Consider the following 22,829-nt stretch of genomic DNA (forward strand, 5'->3'; position numbering starts at 1 on the left):
CGTTGTTTAGATGGAGTGCGAGGGCGAATTGTGTTATTGCATACGCGCATTTCACAGAGTCCCTAACGTTCCCTAACGAAAATATGCAAATTATTGTTAGAACAGGCCAATAGGAGCTCGCTATCTCATGCTTTGCTCTGCCCACCTCCTTGTTTGTTCGGGCCAACATGATTCATTTGCTCCCATTGGAAACGACAGGCTCTGATTTTTCTTGGGTTACTTTTAACAAATCTTTGGTGCCACTGGCACATGATTCCTCTGTTTACAGCACAGCCATCCGGTAAAAACATGGAGGACGCCACCAGCAGTAATCCTCAATCTATTGGATTTACAGAGAAATTAAAATCATGGCTGTCCTGGTCATGGACATACATATGTGCAGTTTGGTTTGCCATGGTTTTAACTATGATCTATGTTCTGCGAAGCCCCTTGAAACTGCAGGACACTCTTACCTCAGGTGAGTTAGCTAGCTAAAGTAACGTTAGCTGTAATGCAGAGCCATCAAAGAATGGGCAAGCTAGCTAGTTAGCTAATGTAACCAGCCTGCTAGCTAACAAATATACATCGAGACACAGTGGATGAAGTGAAAGTTTGACAGTTCCATAGCCAGCATCTCAGGTTGGTTTATTTATTAAATATTAGACAGCTATTAGACACCTAACTAACGTTTACTGTTATGCTTATGCATAACAACTAACCTGCTAGCTAGATCGCTAGTTTACATCATTCAAACTAGCAATGCATAGTGATTGCTAGAATTGCATGAGTTTCTTAGTCAGTGTGGCTATTCGCTAGAGACATAGCTAACTAGCTATATCTCTCTTCACCAATGGGCTTCTTCACCAATGGGCTACTTCAACCTCGCTAGCTAGCTACACGGACCCAGCACAGGCTCTGTCTGTAGTAGGCTCTGCATTATTAGCCTCTAATTTACGTTCAGTGTTATATCTGAATCCCAGTCATATTATTCAGTCAGGCTTGTGCAGTGTCATCAATTTGTGTGTTATGCATTTGATCTAACACACCTGTTGTTTCAGCATCTGTGTTCTTGAATACACTGACCCCTAAATTCTATGTGGCACTCACTGGAACATCCTCTCTCATCTCTGGCCTAATCTTGGTGAGTTGTGAAGATCACAGGGTTATTCACTGCATGGGGGTTGGTGAATATAGTTAGCCCTGGTTGTAGATTGGACACTCCACATTTGCAAATGTGCAATTCAAATACCAACACCAACGGGAACCTAGATGTGTTGTACACTTAGCTAGTGCACAATGATACGATTCAAATAAATGGCAATCAATTTCATTGTCAAGAAGATGTGTATACTGGTACATTGCTCTCTGTATGACTGGCCCAATCCCCTGCTTGCAGATATTTGAGTGGTGGTACTTTCGTAAGTATGGGACCTCGTTCATTGAGCAGGTGTCTGTTAGCCATCTGCGGCCACTCCTAGGTGGGGTGGAGAGCAGCACGACCACTGGCCTGTTCTCCTCAGTCAACGGAGAGGCTGAGCCTAGACCCAGTGTCTCAGGTAAACATTTCACCGATAGTATGGTTCCCCAAACAGACCAAAGACCTGGGTCGTAGTAATTAGTGCACAGCACACTGTAGCAAACCGCAGCAAAGCATTTTGCAATGGACAACAAAAAAATGAGCATTTCTGATTGGACAAGTTCAGGTGCTCTCTCACTGTGGCCAGTGAATATGTGACTCGGGTTTGCAAGGCCATCACTGTAATGACACTTGTCTTTTGCAGAGTGTAAAGTTTGGAGGAATCCTTTAAATCTATTCAGAGGAGCAGAATACAGCAGGTAATGTACATCCCCCACCACAGGATGTCACTCATCCTGAGTTTTAGCTACACTGGCCTTCTATCTAAAGGTAAATTGCTATTTATAAATACTTTGCCCCTGACACTCTTTATTTTGTACCCCTCTAAAGGTACACATGGGTGACTGGAAAAGAGCCTTTGACATACTACGATATGAACCTGTCTGCTCAAGACCACCAGACCTTCTTCACTGGCGACACTCAGCAACTCAAGTCTGAAGATACTGGTTTGAATCTAAGCTTTTCAACTGGTATATTATGATATATGAAAGCCAAAGTTTACATTTCTGGGAAGGAATAGAATCCTTCATTCTTTGTAAAAAGACTGCTTTGTGCCTTATTGGCCTGCGGACTGTCTTCTGGATCCATGTCTAGACACTACGTTCAGTATTTTGTTATATTTTTCTGTTCTCTTACAGTTATGCAGAAGGCCTGGAGGGAGAGAAATCCCCAAGCCCGGATCAGAGCAGCTTACCAGGCCATAGAGATGAACCACGAGTGAGTTCTACTGCCATGACAGTTTCGGTTGTGGTTCGAAGACCTTGCACGCTCATTTCGGGAAATCCAAAATGAATAGTCTTATTTAGGCCAAACAAGTAGGTGTATTCTAGTAGAAGTAGAAAGCAAAGCAAGTGTCTTCCCTGTGGTTTTTAGGTGTGCTGCTGCCTATGTGCTCCTGGCTGAGGAGGAAGCTACCACCATCACAGAGGCTGAGCGGCTGTTCAAACAAGCCCTGCGGAGTGGTAAGAGAGTACAGGACCAAATCACAAGCCTCGGGCCTTTTGAAATCATTAGTCGGGGATGGGATTTTTGTAATTAAATGCAATACATTGCCTCTCTTGCATAGCTGGCAAAGACATCAACTTGCTGGTGTATATCAAACGCAGACTGGCCATGTGTGCACGCAAGCTGGGACGCATCAAGGAGGCAGTGAAAATGATGAGAGATGTGAGTGTTGCCATTTCCTTGACCAGGGGTGTTAAAATCAGGGCCTTGAGTTCTGCATTATGGCTGTTTATGCAGGTAGCAGTTACAGCATTGAGACAGGAACCAAAAGGTTGCTGGTTCAAATACCCAAGCCGACAAGGTGAAAAATCTGTCTGTTCCCTCGAGCGACCCTGTAAAAACAACACATTTCACTGTACCTATCCGGTGTATGTAAGATTTATTTTTATTGATTGATGCCATTGATTGGCTAGAGGGAGAGTTCACTTACCTGGGACGCATTCAGTTCACTTCAACCTTTGCTACATTGCGTGACGGTTTGCATCGTTCTTAAACAGCCTTTGTGGTATGTTTTTGCTCCCGTGTTGGCGGGGTGTGGCCGGATCAATATGGATGTGACCATCTGAAATCATAAAACTCCTGCAACACACCATTCATAATCGTCCTTTGGGCCACCATAATCACAAAGCTTTTCAACCTGTCTTTCAGTACAGTACCATTTCCGTTGAATTCATAGTTTTACACTGTTTTGTCATACTGAACGCAGCCCTGGTATTAGTCGCTGTTTAGAGGATAGAACAAACAGAAGTAATGTGGACGTAGAGGCTGTGATTTTCTATTGTCCTGTCTTTAGCCCTCTTCTATGCACCTTTTAAAACTGGTTAGTCCAGACACTTTATGATTCCTTCTCTCACTTACTGCTCCTTACTTTTTCCCAGTTAATGAAAGAATTCCCACTGTTGGGAATGTTGAATATACATGAAAATCTCCTAGAGGCATTACTGGAGCTGCAGGCTTATGCTGACGTACAAGCAGTCCTTGCCAAATATGACGGTAAGCTATATGGCACGTAGCCAATGTTTTTATCCAAGGCGACAGTAATGAGTGTGTACATTTTTCATAATAGTGGGCCCAGCGTTAATCAAACCACAATCCTGGCGTTGAAAGCCCCATGCTACAAAACTGAACCCCATAGGACCACGTGAGGAAAAACAGGGTTCAAGCCAACAAACGACAATGACTTTGAACCAGTCCTCTGTGTTCATGATTTCCAGACTCCTAGTTTGAGCTTAAAGTGAAATAACCATCATGTGTTCTCGTTGTAGACATCAGCTTGCCAAAGTCAGCTACTATATGCTACACGTCTGCACTGCTGAAAGCACGGGCTGTATCAGAGAAGTAAGTGTCCCCGTGGGGGAAATTTAGATTTTTAAGATCCGTTAGTAACCATTATTGTACGATTTTTACAAGACGTACAAAAACAGTATATTGCATGATCTATGCTTGACAAAGATGCATCTGTTTTTATAGGTCAGACAAGTAGCACGGGGAATTCTGCCTACTAACAATCAATACTTTTTTTGTGGGACATCCAACTCTCTTTTTGTGACTGAAGTGCAGTAGACCCCCCCCCCCACACACACACACACACACTTGAAGCTGTCCTCCTGACTTCTGTCTTAACACGGGTGTGTCTTTCTATCTGTCTCTCTCTCTCTCCATACGTCCCAGGTTTTCTCCTGAGGCAGCGTCCCGGCGGGGCCTGAGCACTGCAGAGATGAACGCTGTGGAGGCTATACACAGAGCTGTGGAGTTCAACCCACATGTGCCAAAGGTCAGTCGAGACCTTCAGCCACAGATCTACCACAGATCTAGGATAAGCTTATGCTCTCCAAATTCTAACCTTGACCATTAATTGCAAGAAAGGTACATATCTACAATCAGCTTAGCTTACCCTATCCAAGTCCGAACCTGAACAATTAGTGGGGGAAATGCTGATATGAATTTGTATGTTTTTTCCGTTAGCTTTATTTGAGCAAATTCTGTCATTTTTTTACAAACACAGGTGATGGCTATTTAGTTATTTTGCTGTACTCCATTCTCTTCTGGGGTGATGGCAGCAGAGAGCATCAACGTCTCTCCCAGAACTGTGCTGACTTTAGTACTTGTAAGGACCTAGGACAGCCAGCAGGTGTCAGTATTGCACTGCATCGTAAATGTAGCTGCTGTAGTCAGGACTGGACCTGTGTGCCACTACTCACTCTCTCTGTAGCACAGTAGAACACAGTGCCCTGCACTTAGTGGATTTTTCCAAAGGTAAAACTATAAGCCTAATTATTATTCCATTAGCTATCTATCAGTTGACTATGAAGAGTTCCTGGTGAGATCTGGATCGTGTTCAGTAGGGCATACTGTAGCATACTGTAAATCTTTTGCAACAGAAAATACAAATCTGTATTTTTACTGCATAAGATCAGATAGTACATCCCCCGTTTCAAAATCTTTTCTACCTACTGAACAGGAACCTGAGGTGTAACCTCGTTGATCATGGACATGACTGGGCTGTACTCTGGTCTGGGTGACAACAAGGGGCCCTGATGTGTCCCCTGCAGTAGACAGACAGAAACAATTCCTGCACATCTCTTCCCACAGGGATTAGGCTTGGATGCCCTATAGTAAAACACACAATCCCCCACACACACACTCTCTTGCTCTCACACTCACTCTCATACACAGAGGTCGCAGTCTCCCTACAGCAAGTGTGTGTGTGTGTGTGTGTGTGTGTGAGCTGCGATGTGTGGCAGTCACAGGCAGCGAGGGGGAAACTCAGTGCTTTGATCCAGGCTTTGATGTGAGGGCCCTCATCCTGAGTGTCTCCCTGTCCCCCACCTCGCCCCAGGGGTATTGCTGCCCCCCTCTCTGCTCCCTTCTCAGCCCCCCTTTGCCCCCTCTCATTCCCCTGCCATGGCACTGACAAACAGGGCGGGTCAGACTATAAAGTAGTGATCCCAGAGATAGTGCACATCTACAGCACCTCTGCTTTCAACTGGTGTTACCCTAGACCCTTCTAACTAAACTCTGAACCTCGAAGCCAGTTCCACTGCATTTTTTTCCCACTGTCCCCCTCTAATCAAGGACTGATTTAGACCTGGGACACCAGGTGTGTGCAATGAATTATCAGGTAGAACCAAAAACCAGCAAGCTCCGGACCTCGTAGGGTAGAGTTGAATACCCCAGCTCTAGACCGTTGAGCTGGGAGAGACTAATATGTTCTCTCCGTCTGTCAATCTCTGTCCCATTGAAGAAGATCTTCTCCCTCCCAGGGTTCACGTCTCATAGTAGACAGGCAGACGGGACACTCCAAACCTTTTAGAATTGTTCAGATCCGTCAGATATCGACTGAATTATAGCACATAAAACATTTTACTGCCACTGACGCATAATGAATGGAGTTCAGGGATTTTGGTGGGAATTCAGGTATAACATGTATTGTCATGTCACTTATTTTCTTAGAATGCACTTATATATATATATATATATATATAATATATATACACACACAGTGCCTTCAGAAAGTATTCACACCCCTTGACTTTTTCTACATTTTGTTGTGATTCCATTTAGATTTTGTGTCACTGGCCTACACCATAATGTCAAAGTGGAATGATGTTAGACATTTTTACAAATTAATAAAAAATGAAAAGCTGAAATGTCTTGAGTCAATTCAACCCCCAATTCAACCCCTTTGTTATGGCAAGCCTAAATCAGTTCAGGAGTAAAAATGTGCTTAACAAGTCACATAATAAGTTGCATGGATAGTGTTTAACATATCATTTTTGAATGATTACCTCATCTCTGTACCCCACACATATATACAATTATCTGTAAGGTCCCTCAGTCAAACAGTGAATTTCAAACACATAGACCAGGGAGGTTTTCCAATGCTTCACAAAGAAGGGCACCTATTGGTCGATGGGTAAGGGGAAGAAAAAAAAGAAGCAGGCATTGAATATCCCTTTGAGAATGGTGAAGTTATTAATTACACTTTGCGTGTATTGATACACCATCCAGTCCCTACAAACATACTGGTGTCCTTCCTAACTCCGTTGCCAGAGAGGAAAGAAACCGCTCACGGCCAGTTGTAACTTTAAATAGTTAAGAGTTTAATGGTAGTGAAAAAACTGAGTATGGATCAACACCATTGTAGTTGCTCAACAATACTAACCTAAATGCCTGAGTGAAAATAAGCCTGTACAGAATAAAATATATTCCAAAACATGCATCCTGTTTGCAATAAAGCACTAAAAATACATTTTTAAAAATGTGGCAAAGAAATTAACACACCACATCACTGAGTACCACTTTTCATATTTTCAAGCATGGTAGAGGCTGCGTCATGTTATAAGTATGCTTGTCACCGGCAAGGAGTGGACTAGGGAGTTTTTCAGGATTAAAAGAAACAGAATAGAGCTAAATTCAGGAAAAGTCCTAGATTAAAACCTGGTTGTCTGCTTTCCACCAGACAAGTCAACATTCACCAGGACAATAACCTAAAACACAAGGCCAAATATACACTGGTGTTGCTTACCAAGACGACATTTAATGTTCCTGATTGGCCTAGTTATAGTTTGGACTTAAATCGGCTTGAAAATCTATGGCAAAGTTGAATGTAACATATATTGGCTCAATGCTGTGAATACTTAAATACATATCTGTATTTAATTTTCAATACATTTGCTAACATTTCTAAAAACATGTTTTCACTTTCATGCGGTATTGTGTGTAGATGGATGAGAATAGTTTTTATTTCATCTATTTTGAGTTCAGGCTGTAACACAACAAAATGTGGAGTAAGCCTTGGGGTATGAATACTTTCTGATGATACTGTATATTTTCTAATGGTATCAGGTATATATTTTTTTCTTAAAGTAAATCAAATGAGATGCCTCATTTGCATAAGGGTGTATTTTCATACGTGAATACATTAACATAACGGGATGGAACAGGGCTGCAAAAACATGCCCTGTCTATGCCTACCTGTGCTGTCTATGCCTACCTGCACTCACCTGTGCTGTCTAGACTGCCTAATTTAATTACTGTTGTTGTCACTTTCTGTTGCGTAATTCAACAAGTGTGTCAATAGCAGGATATCCTAGATTAGAAATCACCACACTTGGCTCTAGGTTACACCTATCTAAACAAACATTGTTTGCGAGAGCAGACATAATGTCACTATAATCGCAAGTGTTCATTTTAGGTACTTGTTTCATTTCAGCGCGTCTAATTTGTAAACATCAGTATTACATTATTTTAATTCCACCAAAAAAATCAACACTCATCAAAATAAAGTTATCTTTCTTCTCTTTCTTGTGACGTAAGTATCGAAGCGATGCGTTGAATCCCAGATGAAGCTTTAGCGTTATTATAGACACCATTACCAGCGTGCGTTTGACAGGCCATTGCAAACATTTCTGCACTCGTACCTTTTAACGGGGGAAAAAAGTACAGGCTCAAGCAAGAGGTATGAAATGTTCGCAGGAGTCAAATGAAAGCAATCAATCCAGTGATATTGAAGTGACCGGTGGATTTTGCACCCCTCAAACACAGGAAATAGATGGCTGCGACGGACTTAACGTGGCGACTTTTAAAGAGTTGTGCCTGTCGCATTGTCCTCAGGAGCGCGGGAGTGAAGCAGGTTCTTTCAGCCTCACCGTGTCAAGTCAATTCATTGAATCCGCTAGAGGTTGGGTGCTTTGGTCTTCTTATAGTCAAAGCTTTTGAGATTATGCAGCGGGATTATTTCCTGGTCTAAATGATTTGTGTCAGACTTGTCTTTATTTATTTATTGATCAAGGTGAGTCCCATTTGAGATCTTATCAAGATCCGGTGTGTATCTCTTTCACAAGGGACCCCTGTCCTTGTCTGTCTAAATGGTCAGTGAGTGCACCTGTAGCCGTAGAGCCCGAGGCATGCCTGGCGTGGGCTGTTTTCTGCCCAGCAGCCAGTGTTCACACACAGATACCAGTTGTTCACTGGACTGGAGCGAGCTGCTCTGGCTCTGTTGTGGGTGGGCTTCCATTCCCAGCAGCTTCCCCGCATTCCCCTGCTTCAATCAACGAGCGAGACCCCCCGATTCCTCCCACCGGCCTCGGCAACGTGACCCCTCAGCAGTCAGTCAGTCCACCAGCCAGCCCCCACCAGGCAGCCTTGGAAGAGTGGTGTAATGAAGGCAAGATTTATGGGCATTCTGGGAGGTCAGGCGTGGGGAGTGTTAGGGCCAGCATCGCAGCAGGCCTGAGGGGATTATATATGGACATCACGCTACATCACATGAGCAGACTGCACTAAATGCTCCACACACCCAGCTGTTTCAGTGCTCAACCTCTTAACCGCTCTGCTCGCCACTTTTTTCTTGTCTGTCCCAATCAGTCTCGCTCTCTCTCTCTCTCTCTCTCTTTCTCTCTCTCTCCAAGGAACAGTAGAATGGTTGAGGAACCGGACAGAGGGAAGCCTGTATGGCTGGTCAAGTGTTAAGGACACCTGAATGTGTTTTATATTTGGCACACTCCTGTGGTTAACACTTCGTCGCGCATTTGGAGTGTGCTGCATTGTGCCTGGTAGCCTATGTTGTGGCGATGGCCTCCTCGGCCTTGTTCAGATTTCAGGTGGATGGAGGCTTGACTTAGGTCAAGTGTGATCCAACACTGCTCTGGAGGAGACGGCGGCAGTAAGAAGTGCCTTGGCTCAGCTCTAGCGTCAGCTCACCTTCACCAGTTCCTAACCTTAATCATTGGAAGGAACGATACAAAACTGACTTTTTTTTTTAAAAGATTTTTTAAGATTTTAAGAATATCCTCCTCCAGCATCCGTCCAGTTCAGTCCGCCGCTACCTTCGGGTGACCTAACATGACAGACGGCCTCAGAGGTCACCTATCCTTCAACAGCACCGTGAGCCAATGAGACGACGGCTGGATGTCGTCGACTTGTTCCATTGTGCTAAATGCCGAAGATTAAAATCGGAGGGAGGCTTATGAGTTATGCTCCGGCGTATGAGTGTTCCAAGATAAAAGAGGAACGTCAATGAAACTCGATCCCTTCATCAAAGAGGCGACTGGTGAAGGGGGGAGGGGGGGGGGGTGTACGGAGGAGGGAGGCAGCGCAGAGGGCTGAGGTGTTACCCACCCTTATGCCAGGGCATGCCAGGAAGGACAGCTGCCAGTCAAATGCTTTGGTAACCATCACCTCTACCCTTATTAAACACACTGGTATACCTGGTTAAAAGTGCTGCTCCTAACAGAATGAAGTATGCTCAGCATCTATATAGCAGGCCTCTCCAACCCTGCTCCCGGAGAGCTACCGCGTAGGTTTTCGCTCCAACCCTAATCTTGCACACCAGATTCTAATAATTAGCTGGTTGAAAAGCTGAATCAGGCTAGTTACAACTGGGGTTGGAGCGTAAACCTACAGAAGGGTAGCTCTCCAGGGACAGGGTGGGAGAGCCCTGATCTATACAGTAAGCCTAAGTGCTGACTGGCGTAAAAGTCTCAAATTTGGCGAGGACATGAAAGTCGCGCACGCCACTGAACGACTGCAACTCAAATAAATCACTGCAGCGAGGAGTGGAGTGCGCTGAAAACGTCTTTAAAAAGTGCTAGACACTCAATCTCAAAAACATGAAACTCACAGACCATTATCCACGCATAACCAATCAGCATCATATTCATGCAGACACACTGTAACCAGCCAGCTAACACACCAGCTAACTGTCCCTGAGGGAAGAGGAGAGCAGTGCAAAGGGCTGGTCTGCCCCTCGGGCCCTGGGTGCAGCCTCCTGGGCAAGCAGGGTGGCTCTGGGCTGCTATGCACTGGGCTGGCTGGCTGGCTGAGCCTGTGACCATGGGGGAGATTAAACAGGATTAGCTTTAGGGTAACCTTCCCAAAGTGTCAGTCTAAGACCCATAGTCCTGTGAAGCAGGCTGCCTGGGAATCCAGAAGGCCCAACCCCAACGGTCCCTGCTGGCCCCACAGCCCAGGGGACCAGTTCAGAGGGGATTAACGCCACTGCCACGCCGCCACACACACACACACACACACAGTCCAGACACGGAGGAAAGTCGGCAGCACCACACAGCATAGCCTGACTCAGTGGGAGGAACTCACAAGGGGAGTTTACACTCTGAAACTAACAGTAAAAGAGAAGAGAGAGGCTTTAGATTTCCCCCACTTGAACAATTGCAAAACAAGGGCCCTCAACAAATGCCTCACGAGGAAAAGTATATTTCAGTCTATCGGTCAGATAGCCTTAGCCTAGGGAATTATTGCTCAACAGGATATGGATGAAGTGCTGACTAATTCCCATTCAAATAAATGAACTACACTGCCCTTGTCTTCCTTGCACTCACATTCACACTTCTCTCTGCTGAACAGCACAAATTTTGCAGATTGCGACTGTTATTGCGAAATGCGGTTGTTTACCTCGCGCTGGTTGTAAGCCACCCTGGACAAGAGCGTCTGCTGCTGAACTATGCCAACGCCTTTGCCTGTAATGTACTGTAATGGCGTTGTCTCCTGTCTGCCTCTCTGTCTGTAGTATTTATTAGAGATGAAGAGTCTGATCCTGCCTCCAGAGCACATCCTGAAGAGGGGGGACAGCGAGGCGGTGGCCTACGCCTTCTTTCACCTGCAGCACTGGAAGAGGGCCGAGGGAGCCTTAAACCTGCTGCACTGCACCTGGGAAGGCAGTACGTACTGGGACATTGATTGATTGTTTGATTAATTAGTAGGTTGATTCATTCATTCATTGCATTTCTGGCAGTACTCGCATTAAAAAAAAAGAGTTGACATTTAAAATCTATGCATGTACATGCTTGATGTGTTTTTCTGCATTTCTCTCCTGCCCCTGAAGCTTTTCGGATAATTCCCTACCCTCTAGAGAAGGGTCACCTGTTTTACCCCTACCCTGGGTGCACAGAAACAGCAGATCGGGAACTGCTGCCCTGTAAGTTGTAGGACAAGTCACTACTATACAGTATACTCAATGCAATGGTCAATTCTGATGATAATATGTCCCCCCCCCCCCTCTCATTCTCTTCTGCAGCCTTCCACGAGGTGTCTGTGTACCCAAAGAAAGAGCTTCCCTTCTTCATCCTCTTCACAGCGGGCCTTTGTTCGTTCACTGCCATGCTGGCCATGCTCACACACCAGTTTCCTGAGCTCATGGGCGTCTTTGCCAAAGCAGTAAGTCGTGCAATTCTCTTCCACTGATTGTTTTGGATGTTGGGGGTAATATTTACTATGGACCGCTTCACATGGCTTTTCATGTTACATTCACTGAATGAATACTTGATGGTCATTTGGGCTAGCAAAAAAACAAGGTTGTCAATATATAAATGGAATCTGGATGTGGTATTTCTCTGCTTTGTGATCACATTTCTCGGGAGTTGCAGAGGTGTGGCATTGACATATCCTAGTATAGAAAATATCATTAACCTAGAGTGATTTGCTGATATCGAACTGGATCCGTTTTAAATTTAGAAGCGTTTTAATGGGAACGATTCAATTCTTAAGAAATGTTGTATGCGTGTTATTATTCTCATGTACTCTGACCAAGTTGTCCTCTTGTGTAGTCGCTGCCTCTCACTTCTGTCAACAACGAGGCTCATGGGATGCCTGGGTCTGATTTTGTATGTGGCTCCTGTGTCTTTCACAGCACAGCGCTAGAGCAATACAGCCAGAATCTCTTAGGATTTAATATTGTATTATTTAATAGAGTTGTTTTTGCCTCCACGGTGTGAGAATGAAATATAGCTTAACCATATCCTGTTGTCTGAGTAGATTCCTAGAGTACTGTACTGTATGACTTGGCGCAAAAGCAGCATCTCCAACTAAGCCCTGTCCCAGCCAGGTAGTTTGTAGTACACTCATGTATTGGATAGCAGGACTTGAAGATCATCCACAGAGCAACAGCTAAGAGGGCCACCTCTAGTGATTTAGTTCAGACTAGATAAGTGACGTGGGCCTTTCTCAACCAGAACAGGCTAGTCTTGCGTCGTCTCACTTCCCAGTTCCAAGTCTCTTGAGAAAGCCGGAAATGTAGGTTGAGAACAAGCGAGCAACACCTTCGCTCAGCAGCACCGTACTTGGCTACTATAGCAGACTTGAAGAGGAAACTTGCTTTGATGACGCCGGTTTTCCACAGAGCCGCACCCTGTCAGGAGGGTCTCCAGGGAATGTGGAGGTTAAGGTTTAGGATGATAGAGTGTGCCTGTCACTACCAGAACAGGTTAACACCTCCACGCAGTCCTTCTCAAAGGGCTGTTTTCCAGCCCAGGCTCAGTTGCCTAATGCACCGTGCCTGTTAAACATCAAAAGTAAAGAACTGCAGTCCAATTGCCCCCATAGCCCATTTCACAGAGCCCCTTTTCCCGCACATTATGGGAATATATGGGGGCCGAAAGAGCATAAGCCAGCAGCTGATAACACAATCCAACATAGGCTTACAGCATGCGCATTAGTTCCAGGGTTTAAGCATTGGGTTTGATGTATGTTATTTAGCCCCTTGTTTATTTATAAGACAGTGTGGCAGACTGTCAATGTTTCTGTTTTTAGCCTGTTTGGCTAGGCCCTCTCTCACGCTAATCCTCTGTTTACGGTGGCCCTGTTTATTAGCTCTCACTTTACACAGCAGAGCAGGGCCATTAGCCTGGGCAAAAACAAGTCCGCAGAGACCGCCTGGCACTCACACTTTTGTTATGGGAAAGACTGCCTCTAGATAACACTTTTACAGCGCAGTGGAGAGCCTGGTTTGTGTAAGGGCCAGATAGAGGCACTCCATGAAAGCCTCGGAGGCTGGAGGGAGGGGAACGGCCCAGGCCCACACCGTTCTCTGAGGAAAAAACAAGATTTCTGCTGAAGAGTATAAAAAAGATCCCCGGCCTGAAACAGGACAGTGGGGGTGACCCCCCCCCCCCCCCCCCCCCCACGCTTCCTCTTTATCTACTCCTAGCCCTACTACATGGCAGCCATGTCTGTCCTCAACCAGCTTTTATTAGGTTACCTATTCTGTGGCTCATTGGTGTCAGTAGGGCTAGGCCTAACCTAATTCAAAGTGTGCTTTGTAACTCACTCCATCTTATGGAGGATGGATTTTGTTTTCAAAGTCTTCAGAAGTAGGTGACTGACTGGTATGACGAGAGAATTTGTTCTTAACTGACTTGCCTGGTTAAATAAAGGTACAAAAATAAATAAATAAAAAAGAGCGTTTTATTTTTTATATACACTACATGACCAGAAGGATGTGAACACCTGCTCGTCAAACATCTCATTCCAAAAGCATGGGCATTAAAATGGAGTTGGTCAGGGCTTTGTGCAGGCCAGTCATGTTATTCCACAGTGATGTCGACCAACCATTTCTGTATGGACCTCCCTTTATGCACTGGGGCATTGTCATGCTGAAACGGGAAAGGGCCTTCCCCCAAACTGTTGCCACAAAGCTGGAATGTCATTGTATGCTGTAGCGTTAAGGGGCCTAGCCCGAACCATGAAAAACAGCTGCAGACCATTATTCCTCCTCCACCAAACTTTACAGTTGGCACTATGCATTGGGGCAGGGAGCGTTTTCCTGGCATCCGTCAAACCCAGATTCGTCCGTCGGCCTGCAAGATGGTGAAGTGTGATTCATCACTCCAGAGAACGTGTTTCCACTGCTCCAGAGTCCAATGGCGACGAACTTTACACCACTCCAGCCAACGCTTGGCATTGCACATGGTGATCTTAGGCTTGTGTGCGGCTGCTCGGCCATGGAAACCCATTTCATGAAGTTCCTGACAACAGTTCTTGTGCTGAAGTTGGTTCCAGAGACAGTTTGGAACTCGGTAGTGTTCCAACCGAGGACAGACCATTTTTACGCGCTACACGCTTCAGCTCTCAACGGTCCTGTTCTGTGAGCTTGTATGGCCTACCACTTTGCGGCTGAACCGTTGTTGCTCCTATATGTTTCCACTTCACAATAACAGCACTTACAGTTGACCAGGACAGCCCTAACAGGACAGGAATTTGACAAATTGATTTGTTGGAAAGGTGGCATCCTATGACGGTACCACGTTGAAAGTCACTGAGCTCTTCAGTAAGGCCATGCTACTGCCAATGTTTGTCTATGGAGATTACATGACTGTGTGCTCAATTGTATACACCTGTCAGCAACTGGTGTGGCTGAAACAGCCAAATCCACTAATTTGAAGGCGTATCCACATACTTTTGTATATATAGTGTATCTTATTTGACTGGGTGTTTTTAAACACTTTGACACATCTGACTCATGGTCACTGCACACTGTTTGGTCTGGGTGGACGTGTCTGTAGACTTGTGATTATTGAAATGTTTACCTAAAGGCTTGTTTTTATAAACACAAGCAAATAGTTGGACATAATACCTTTCAACAAAATAATGTGTGAAGACCGCACTCAATAACTTTCCACTTTGCAGACCTGAATTTGGAAAAAACCTTGATCAATTGGGCTAATATCTTGTGTTTTCAAAATATTTTCCATTCCTGTTGTTGCACTAGGCGTGAGGACTTGCCTCTGTCTGTCACGTTGGGCAGTGTCATCGCTGTCGGTTGAGACTCAACAGATTGGGGGAGAGAGACCCATGGCATTGCATGCTTAAGCGTTGGCCGTGGTTCCAGATACTAGAGCAAAATGCTGTGGCCTTGCTTCCCCTATCCTGTCACAACCATCTGTTCACCTCGCAAATGTATTGCTTCATAAACACATTCAAGTGTTGTTTATGGTGGATTTAACTATTGGGGATGAAACATTTTTTCAGATATGCGACCGCGGGCCAATTTCAATTGGTTAAGCTGGACATGGAGGCCTCAACAAGGGTTTATGAGTCTCCTCTCTCCTTGCTTATTTGTTTTGGGAGAGCGTTTTATAGAATTAGACCTTGGATCCCTAGGGTGTAGTAGTGATGCAAGCGTTGGTATTCAACCCTAGATGAAGGGTACATTCTAACATGCCCCCTCAGTACAACGCGCCAGGCCAGTGCCTGTCATCTCACGTTTGATTTCACCGTACCCCACAGCAGTCTGTGTAGTTTGTTGAATACAGGGGAATAGCAGTTGTCAGAATTCAAAATGAAAGTGTGTTCATTTCTGTTCATCAGTTATATTGTGTTGGGGTAGCCACCCCCCCAGTAGGCCAATGCCACGCCCTAGCATTGTAAGAAATATAGTTATAGCACATGTGCAATTGTGTTATTGTTGTGACTGAGCTTGTAAAGATATACATGTACAAAGATAGAGCTGTGTGGTATGATTTGGGATGGTGTAGGCCCCTCAAACTGAACTCTAAGACCTCAAAGCCAGTTCCACTGCATTTTTTTTCCATTGTCCCCCTCTAATCAGGGACGGATTTTAGACCTGGGACGCCAGGTGTGTGCAATTAATTATCAGGTAGTACAGAAAACCAGCCGTCTCCGGACCTCATAGGGTAGGAGTTGAGTACCCCTTGTGTAGGCTATTGAAAGCCGTGTATTGAAATATCTTTGTTTCTTTCGTTCCTCAGTTCTTCAGCACCCTATTCGCACCCCTGGGTTTCTTCGCTGACAAGATGGAGAGCTTCATGCCGTCCAGTTTTTGGCATCAGCTGACTCGAATCTGACCCCATCACACACACACACGCACGCACACACCACATACACAAACACACTCCTCAGACAGCAACACTTCGAAACTATTGACAGAAATGTTTGCTCTCCTGTCTTCAGCATTTACACACACTTTGGGAATGATTCTGTTGGCGAAGTCTTGTATCATGAGACAGATTTTTTTTTTTTAAGTAAACATTTACCAGATATTCACACAGTCATTCATTTTTTTATTATTACCATTATTATATGAACTTGAAGTTACTTTGAGTAACACAGAATGGTAAATTGAGAGTATTTCAACCCACAGTTTACTCCCAAGTCTGGCCTCGAAATTGGGCCATTCTCTCATAGATGAAGTGCCGAAACAATAAGTGAAACAACAAATGAATGATTCTAAATGAGCACACAATTCATCTTTTTTTTTTTTTGGAGTGCAGTGACGGTTCACGTTTCATCATTCTGAAAGCTAACACTACAGTTCCTACTCTGTTCTATTTGCGGTTGACAAATGTATTGCCTCTGTTAGCTGGTGGAACAGGAGCGAGAGAGAGGTAAAGAAGAGGAGAAACGGTACTAGAAGGCCTGTTTTCTAAGATCACAGTTATGTACAGACACATTTCTGTTCACTAGAACAAAGTATGTGTGTCAAAAGAGTACATGCCAGTTGAGATGGGTAAAAATAAATAAATAAAGCATAACCTTTATGGTACATAGTTTCCTATGGGGCCGGAGTTTGTGATTTACTGCCTCACCCTGTCTGTGGTGTATGCAACGCCTGCAACGTTTTGCCAGTTGTTGCTACGGCATGCCACCTCAGTATTATATCACTCTAGCCCCTCAGACGTAGCATGAAAATGTAAATGGGATATTGACTGGTCATGGCATGGGCAGTCATGGCATCACTCACAGCCAATTACATAACGGAAAGCTGCATTTCTAGTTTCTCCTCTATGAGTTGGAGGCAACTCGTATTGCTCAGGTGTTATGGGCAGTGTTTAACTTGGGCAGGAGCTCACCGAAGCTGGGTACCGGCACCGGCATGTTCTACTACTTGAGCTCCTGTTCCTCTTTATAAAATACTAGCTCAAAAGTATTGTGGAGCTCCTGCACTTACATATAAACAGTACCGGCACACAAAATGAGTACCGGCACCTATTTCAGTTCAAGTCAAGCACTGGTTATGGGGCAATAGCAATCACAACAGGACACTATTTGTTTGAAGTACTGTATGATCTCACTTTATCCTCATCAGAAAATACTCTGAACCATGATCTAAGACTAGTCAATAGCCAATATATTGTGGCAAGACTTGAATAGCATGAAGTGCCTCACTGGCTCAACAGACAGAGTGGAAATAATCGGCTTGATGAAATGGAAAGACATTGCCCACGATACTGCCAGATATTTATTGTATTGAATCAACGTTGCGGGCATACAGTGCCTTATTCACCGGGGAGGACCAGTGGTTTCAGAACATGCTCATTCATTTGCTAATTCCTTCAAACTGCGTTATACGTTTGAGTGTACATGAACCCAATCATGAGTCAAGGCAGCAGTGAGAGCTGACCGTTTATTGGTTGCTGGTGGTGCGTTGGCATCACGGTCAATTATCACACATTGCTCGAGCAGCACTAATAATTGGTTTGCTTACATTCAACGTGTGCGTCAAAGCCATCAACATTCCTACCCGGCTATACTGTGCACGATCTGGGTGTACTTACTGTGCACTATTTTAATTCCATACTGTTGGATTATATTTGAGTAACATGATGAAATGCTGAAGACAGAAGTCATACTATTTGACCTAACTACCATATGATGAGTTGGATAGCTCACAATAAATTGGTTATTGAATGTCATTTTAATGTGTTTTGTGTTTGAATTTTTCTTGTACATTGTGAACAAATCCCCCCAAAATAAAAATGATTCAAGATGGAATTTGTTTTTATGATTATGTCTTGGGAATGTGGGCCTTGGAGGCTCTATGGTTTACCTAGACGGAGAACATGCATGCAAAACAAGTCCAGACTACCTGGGTCTTTCTATAACGGGGGGGGGGGGGGGGCAATGTGTGGCATCGAGGTCACATTTTCTGAAAGGTTTGATATGCATTTAAATGTGGTTTTCTTGCAGCTTCTCTTGTGTAGTTACAGGAATAAGAGTCTAGATGGACACAATGAGATGGTAACTCCTAGCAACAACAAAGCATCTAGATGTCTTTCAAAATGTCATATGAAACATGGACACTGCATGTTTCTTTGTCATGCCTGGTAACTAGGTCTGTTTGTGCTTTAGACAACTTCTCCATCATTTATAGCCATGCTAAACCTTCCAGGGGAATGAAAAGGTTAAACAACAGCATTTCTGTCGTTTTTAATAGTTGATGTAATCATTCCATTCAATAATATAATACAATAGGTTCTGTCAACATAATCATTGACAATAATAATAATAACAATAACCAATGATAAAAGCATTATAATTACTAAACTCTTCAAGCTGAGTGTGTGTGTTAAAACTAGACATCCCATTCTTAGACATCACCCTAGACCCACTCCAATAAGCATACCGCCCCAACAGATCCACAGATGACGCAATCTCAATTACACTCCACACTGCCCTTTCCCACCTGGATAAAAGGAACACCTACACTACCATTCAAAAGTTTGGGGTCACTTAGAGATGTCCTTGTTTTTTTAAAGAAAAGCACTGTTGCAATACAAAAAAAGCAATGCTGTTCATTGACTACAGCTCAGCGTTCAACACCATAGTGCCTTCCAAGCTCATCACTTAGCTAATGTTCCTGGGACTGAACACCTACCCCTGCAACTGGATCCTGGACTTCCTGACTGAACGCCCCAGGTGGTGAGCGTAGGCAACACATCTGCCACGCTGATCCTCAACACGGGGGCCCCTCAGGGGTGCATGCTTAGTCCCCCTATACGCTCTGTTTACCCACTGCATGGCCAAACATGACTCCAACACCATCATTAAGTTTGCTGACAACACCGGTGGTAGGCCTGATCACCGACAACGATGAGACAGCCTATAGGGAGGAGGTCAGAGAACTGGGACTGTGGTGCCAGGACAACAACCTCTCCCTCAACGTGAGCAAGACAAAGGAGATGATCGTGGACTACAGGAAAAGGAGGGCCTAGCCCCCATTTACATTGACGGGGCCGTAGTGGATCAGGTCGAGAGCTTCAAGTTCCTTGGTGTCAACATCACCAACAAACTATCATGGTCCAAACCGTTAAGAATGTCGTGAAGAGGGCACGACAATGCCTTTTCCGCCTCAGGAGACTGAAAAGACTTGGCATGGGTCCCCAGATCCTCAAAAAGTTATACAGCTGCACCATCGAGAGCATCCTGACCGGTTGCTCACTCCCTGGTATGGCAGCTACTCGGCATCCGACCGTAATGTGCTACAGAGGGTAGTGCGTACGGCCCAGTACATCACTGGGGCCAAGCTTCCTGCCATCCAGGACCTATATACTATACTAGGCAGTGTCAGAGGAAGGCCCAAAAATGTGTCAGACTCAAGTCACCCAAGTCATAGACTGTTCTCTCTGCTACTGCATGGCAAGCGGTACCGGAGTGCCAAGTCTAGGTCCAAAAGGCTTCTTAACAGCTTCTAGCCCCAAGCCATAAGACAGCTGAACAATTATTTTGCTTTACTATTTGCATTGACCCCCCCCCTTTGTTTTTACACTGCTGCAACTCGCTGTTTATTATCTATTCATAGTCACTCTACCCCTACCTACATGTACAGTACATATTATCTCGAATAATCTGTACCCCCACAAATTGACTCAGTCGTTATAGCCTCATTATTGTTATTTTATTATTACTTTTTTAATTTGTAACTTTAGTTTATTTAGTAATATTTTCTTAAAACTGCATTGTTAGGTTAAAGGCTTGTAAAGTAACAGTCAAGGGATATATTTACATGTCTACTATTCATACCCTTGCTTCATTCCAGCTAGTTAGATGTGAAACCACTGACTAACTATAGCTGGGGCATGACCCCTGTGCAAGTATGTATACCTACATGTACATACTACCTCAATCAGCCTGACTAACCGGTGCCTGTATATAGCCTCACTAATATATATATAGCCTCGCTACTGTTATTTTTCACTGTCTTTTTTACTGTTGTTTTTATTACTTTAGTTATCTATTGTTCACCTAATAGCTAAATACTATGCAGAAATTGAGAAATTGAGAAGTCTTACCTTATCTTGGCACTGTGGAATATTATGGGCAGCTATGTATTAATCAATTAATGACTTGGATTCATAGGATGAAGTTATAATGGTGACCTCCTGCTATGAAAGGACAGGAAGAGTTGGCTGTGCACTTGACCAGGCATTCCTCATTTAACCCCACCCACATTTGAACATTGAAATATAAAGCTGGGTTTTGGTTTAATATGCAAAAACGATTTCTATTCAAAAATGAATAAATAAGCCGTTTTCATGTTCCCGATTGCTCTGTCCACCAAGTAGGCTAATTATCTTGACCACTGCAACAACATAGTCACCAAAATGTTCTGTCAATCCTCGAGATCAACATTAATTCCCGCACTTTGGCCACTTTGGCTGTTGTTAAATTGCGTGCAGTAACACACAAGCTCTTTATCACAGAAAAATCCTTTCCTGAATCAGCTGATGTTGTGCAATAATGTCCCCATGGAACTAAACAGCTAGACATCAAACTCGTATCAAACAACTATTATGCATAATTACTGAAGAACCCCATTAATGACAGTATCAATATTAAAGTTACACTTTCTTTTGGATATACAGTGCCTTGCGAAAGTATTCGGCCCCTTTGAACTTTGCGACCTTTTGCTACATTTCAGGCTTCAAACATAAAGATATAAAACTGTATTTTTTTGTGAAGAATCAACAACAAGTGGGACACAATCATGAAGTGGAACGACATTTATTGGATATTTCAAACTTTTTTAACAAATCAAAAACTGAAAAATTGGGCGTGCAAAATTATTCAGCCCCTTTACTTTCAGTGCAGCAAACTCTCTCCAGAAGTTCAGTGAGGATCTCTGAATGATCCAATGTTGACCTAAATGACTAATGATGATAAATACAATCCACCTGTGTGTAATCAAGTCTTCGTATAAATGCACCTGCACTGTGATAGTCTCAGAGGTCCGTTAAAAGTGCAGAGAGCATCATGAAGAACAAGGAACACACCAGGCAGGTCCGAGATACTGCTGTGAAGAAGTTTAAAGCCGGATTTGGATACAAAAAGATTTCCCAAGCTTTAAACATCCCAAGGAGCACTGTGCAAGCGATAATATTGAAATGGAAGGAGTATCAGACCACTGCAAATCTACCAAGACCTGGCCGTCCCTCTAAACTTTCAGCTCATACAAGGAGAAGACTGATCAGAGATGCAGCCAAGAGGCCCATGATCACTCTGGATGAACTGCAGAGATCTACAGCTGAGGTGGGAGACTCTGTCCATAGGACAACAATCAGTCGTATATTGCACAAATCTGGCCTTTATGGAAGAGTGGCAAGAAGAAAGCCATTTCTTAAAGATATCCATAAAAAGTGTTGTTTAAAGTTTGCCACAAGCCACCTGGGAGACACACCAAACATGTGGAAGAAGGTGCTCTGGTCAGATGAAACCAAAATTTAACTTTTTGGCAACAATGCAAAACGTTATGTTTGGCGTAAAAGCAACACAGCTGAACACACCATCCCCACTGTCAAACATGGTGGTGGCAGCATCATGGTTTGGGCCTGCTTTTCTTCAGCAGGGACAGGGAAGATGGTTAAAATTGATGGGAAGATGGATGGAGCCAAATACAGGACCATTCTGGAAGAAAACCTGATGGAGTCTGCAAAAGACCTGAGACTGGGACGGAGATTTGTCTTCCAACAAGACAATGATCCAAAACATAAAGCAAAATCTACAATGGAATGGTTCAAAAATAAACATATCCAGGTGTTAGAATGGCCAAGTCAAAGTCCAGACCTGAATCCAATCGAGAATCTGTGGAAAGAACTGAAAACTGCTGTTCACAAATGCTCTCCATCCAACCTCACTGAGCTCGAGCTGTTTTGCAAGGAGGAATGGGGAAAAATGTCAGTCTCTCGATGTGCAAAACTGATAGAGACATACCCCAAGCGACTTACAGCTGTAATCGAGGCAAAAGGTGGCGCTACAGAGTATTAACTTAAGGGGGCTGAATAATTTTGCACGCCCAATTTTTCAGTTTTTGATTTGTTAAAAAAGTTTGAAATATCCAATAAATGTTGTTCCACTTCATGATTGTGTCCCACTTGTTGTTGATTCTTCACAAAAAAATACAGTTTTATATCTTTATGTATGAAGCCTGAAATGTGGCAAAAGGTCGCAAAGTTCAAGGGGGCCGAATACTTTCGCAAGGCACTGTATGTGCCAATGAAAGCTGTTTTCACACGGTAACACAAATGTTAGGAGGTTACAGTACACTTCCGAGATCTCCACACTAAAAAAAGATCCTGACAGCAATATCCAGGAATTTCACAGGGCCAAAGTCAATGTGTAATTAAATTGTTAAATTCTTAGTATATGATATAAAAACAAACAACAGTATCATAAATCT

At 43.9% G+C, this 22,829-nt stretch overlaps 1 protein-coding gene across 3 annotated transcripts; it reads left to right on the top strand.

Moving 5' to 3' along the window:
- Positions 1-69: 69 nt before the first annotated feature.
- Positions 70-18,148, top strand: st7l (suppression of tumorigenicity 7 like). 3 transcript variants are annotated; one of them, XM_021609270.2, is made up of 15 exons: positions 70-457; positions 1,038-1,120; positions 1,376-1,535; positions 1,761-1,815; positions 1,946-2,085; positions 2,254-2,332; positions 2,489-2,577; positions 2,682-2,782; positions 3,499-3,613; positions 3,886-3,958; positions 4,292-4,394; positions 11,151-11,301; positions 11,466-11,558; positions 11,658-11,797; positions 16,126-18,148. In XM_021609270.2, the coding sequence occupies exons 1-15, from the start codon at positions 250-252 to the stop codon at positions 16,219-16,221; spliced, it is 1,686 nt and encodes a 561-aa protein (XP_021464945.1). In that variant the 5' UTR covers positions 70-249; the 3' UTR covers positions 16,222-18,148. The 3 variants fall into 3 exon arrangements, with proteins under 3 accessions (XP_021464945.1, XP_021464946.1, XP_036839149.1); XM_021609271.2 differs by having other exon boundaries at positions 1,946-2,061; XM_036983254.1 differs by lacking the exons at positions 11,658-11,797; positions 16,126-18,148 and having other exon boundaries at positions 11,151-11,339.
- Positions 18,149-22,829: the final 4,681 nt, after the last annotated feature.

The sequence above is a fragment of the Oncorhynchus mykiss genome, chromosome 7, assembly GCF_013265735.2.
Source record: "Oncorhynchus mykiss isolate Arlee chromosome 7, USDA_OmykA_1.1, whole genome shotgun sequence".
Classification (NCBI taxonomy): Eukaryota; Metazoa; Chordata; class Actinopteri; order Salmoniformes; family Salmonidae; genus Oncorhynchus; species Oncorhynchus mykiss.

Coding starts and splice junctions, on each gene's coding strand:
- st7l (XM_021609270.2), top strand. CDS start 250: ATGATTCCTCTGTTTACAGCACAGCCATCCGGTAAAAACATGGAGGAC. Junction 458..1,037: donor GCAGGACACTCTTACCTCAG/GTGAGTTAGCTA, acceptor CTGTTGTTTCAG/CATCTGTGTTCTTGAATACA. Junction 2,783..3,498: donor CAGTGAAAATGATGAGAGAT/GTGAGTGTTGCC, acceptor ACTTTTTCCCAG/TTAATGAAAGAATTCCCACT.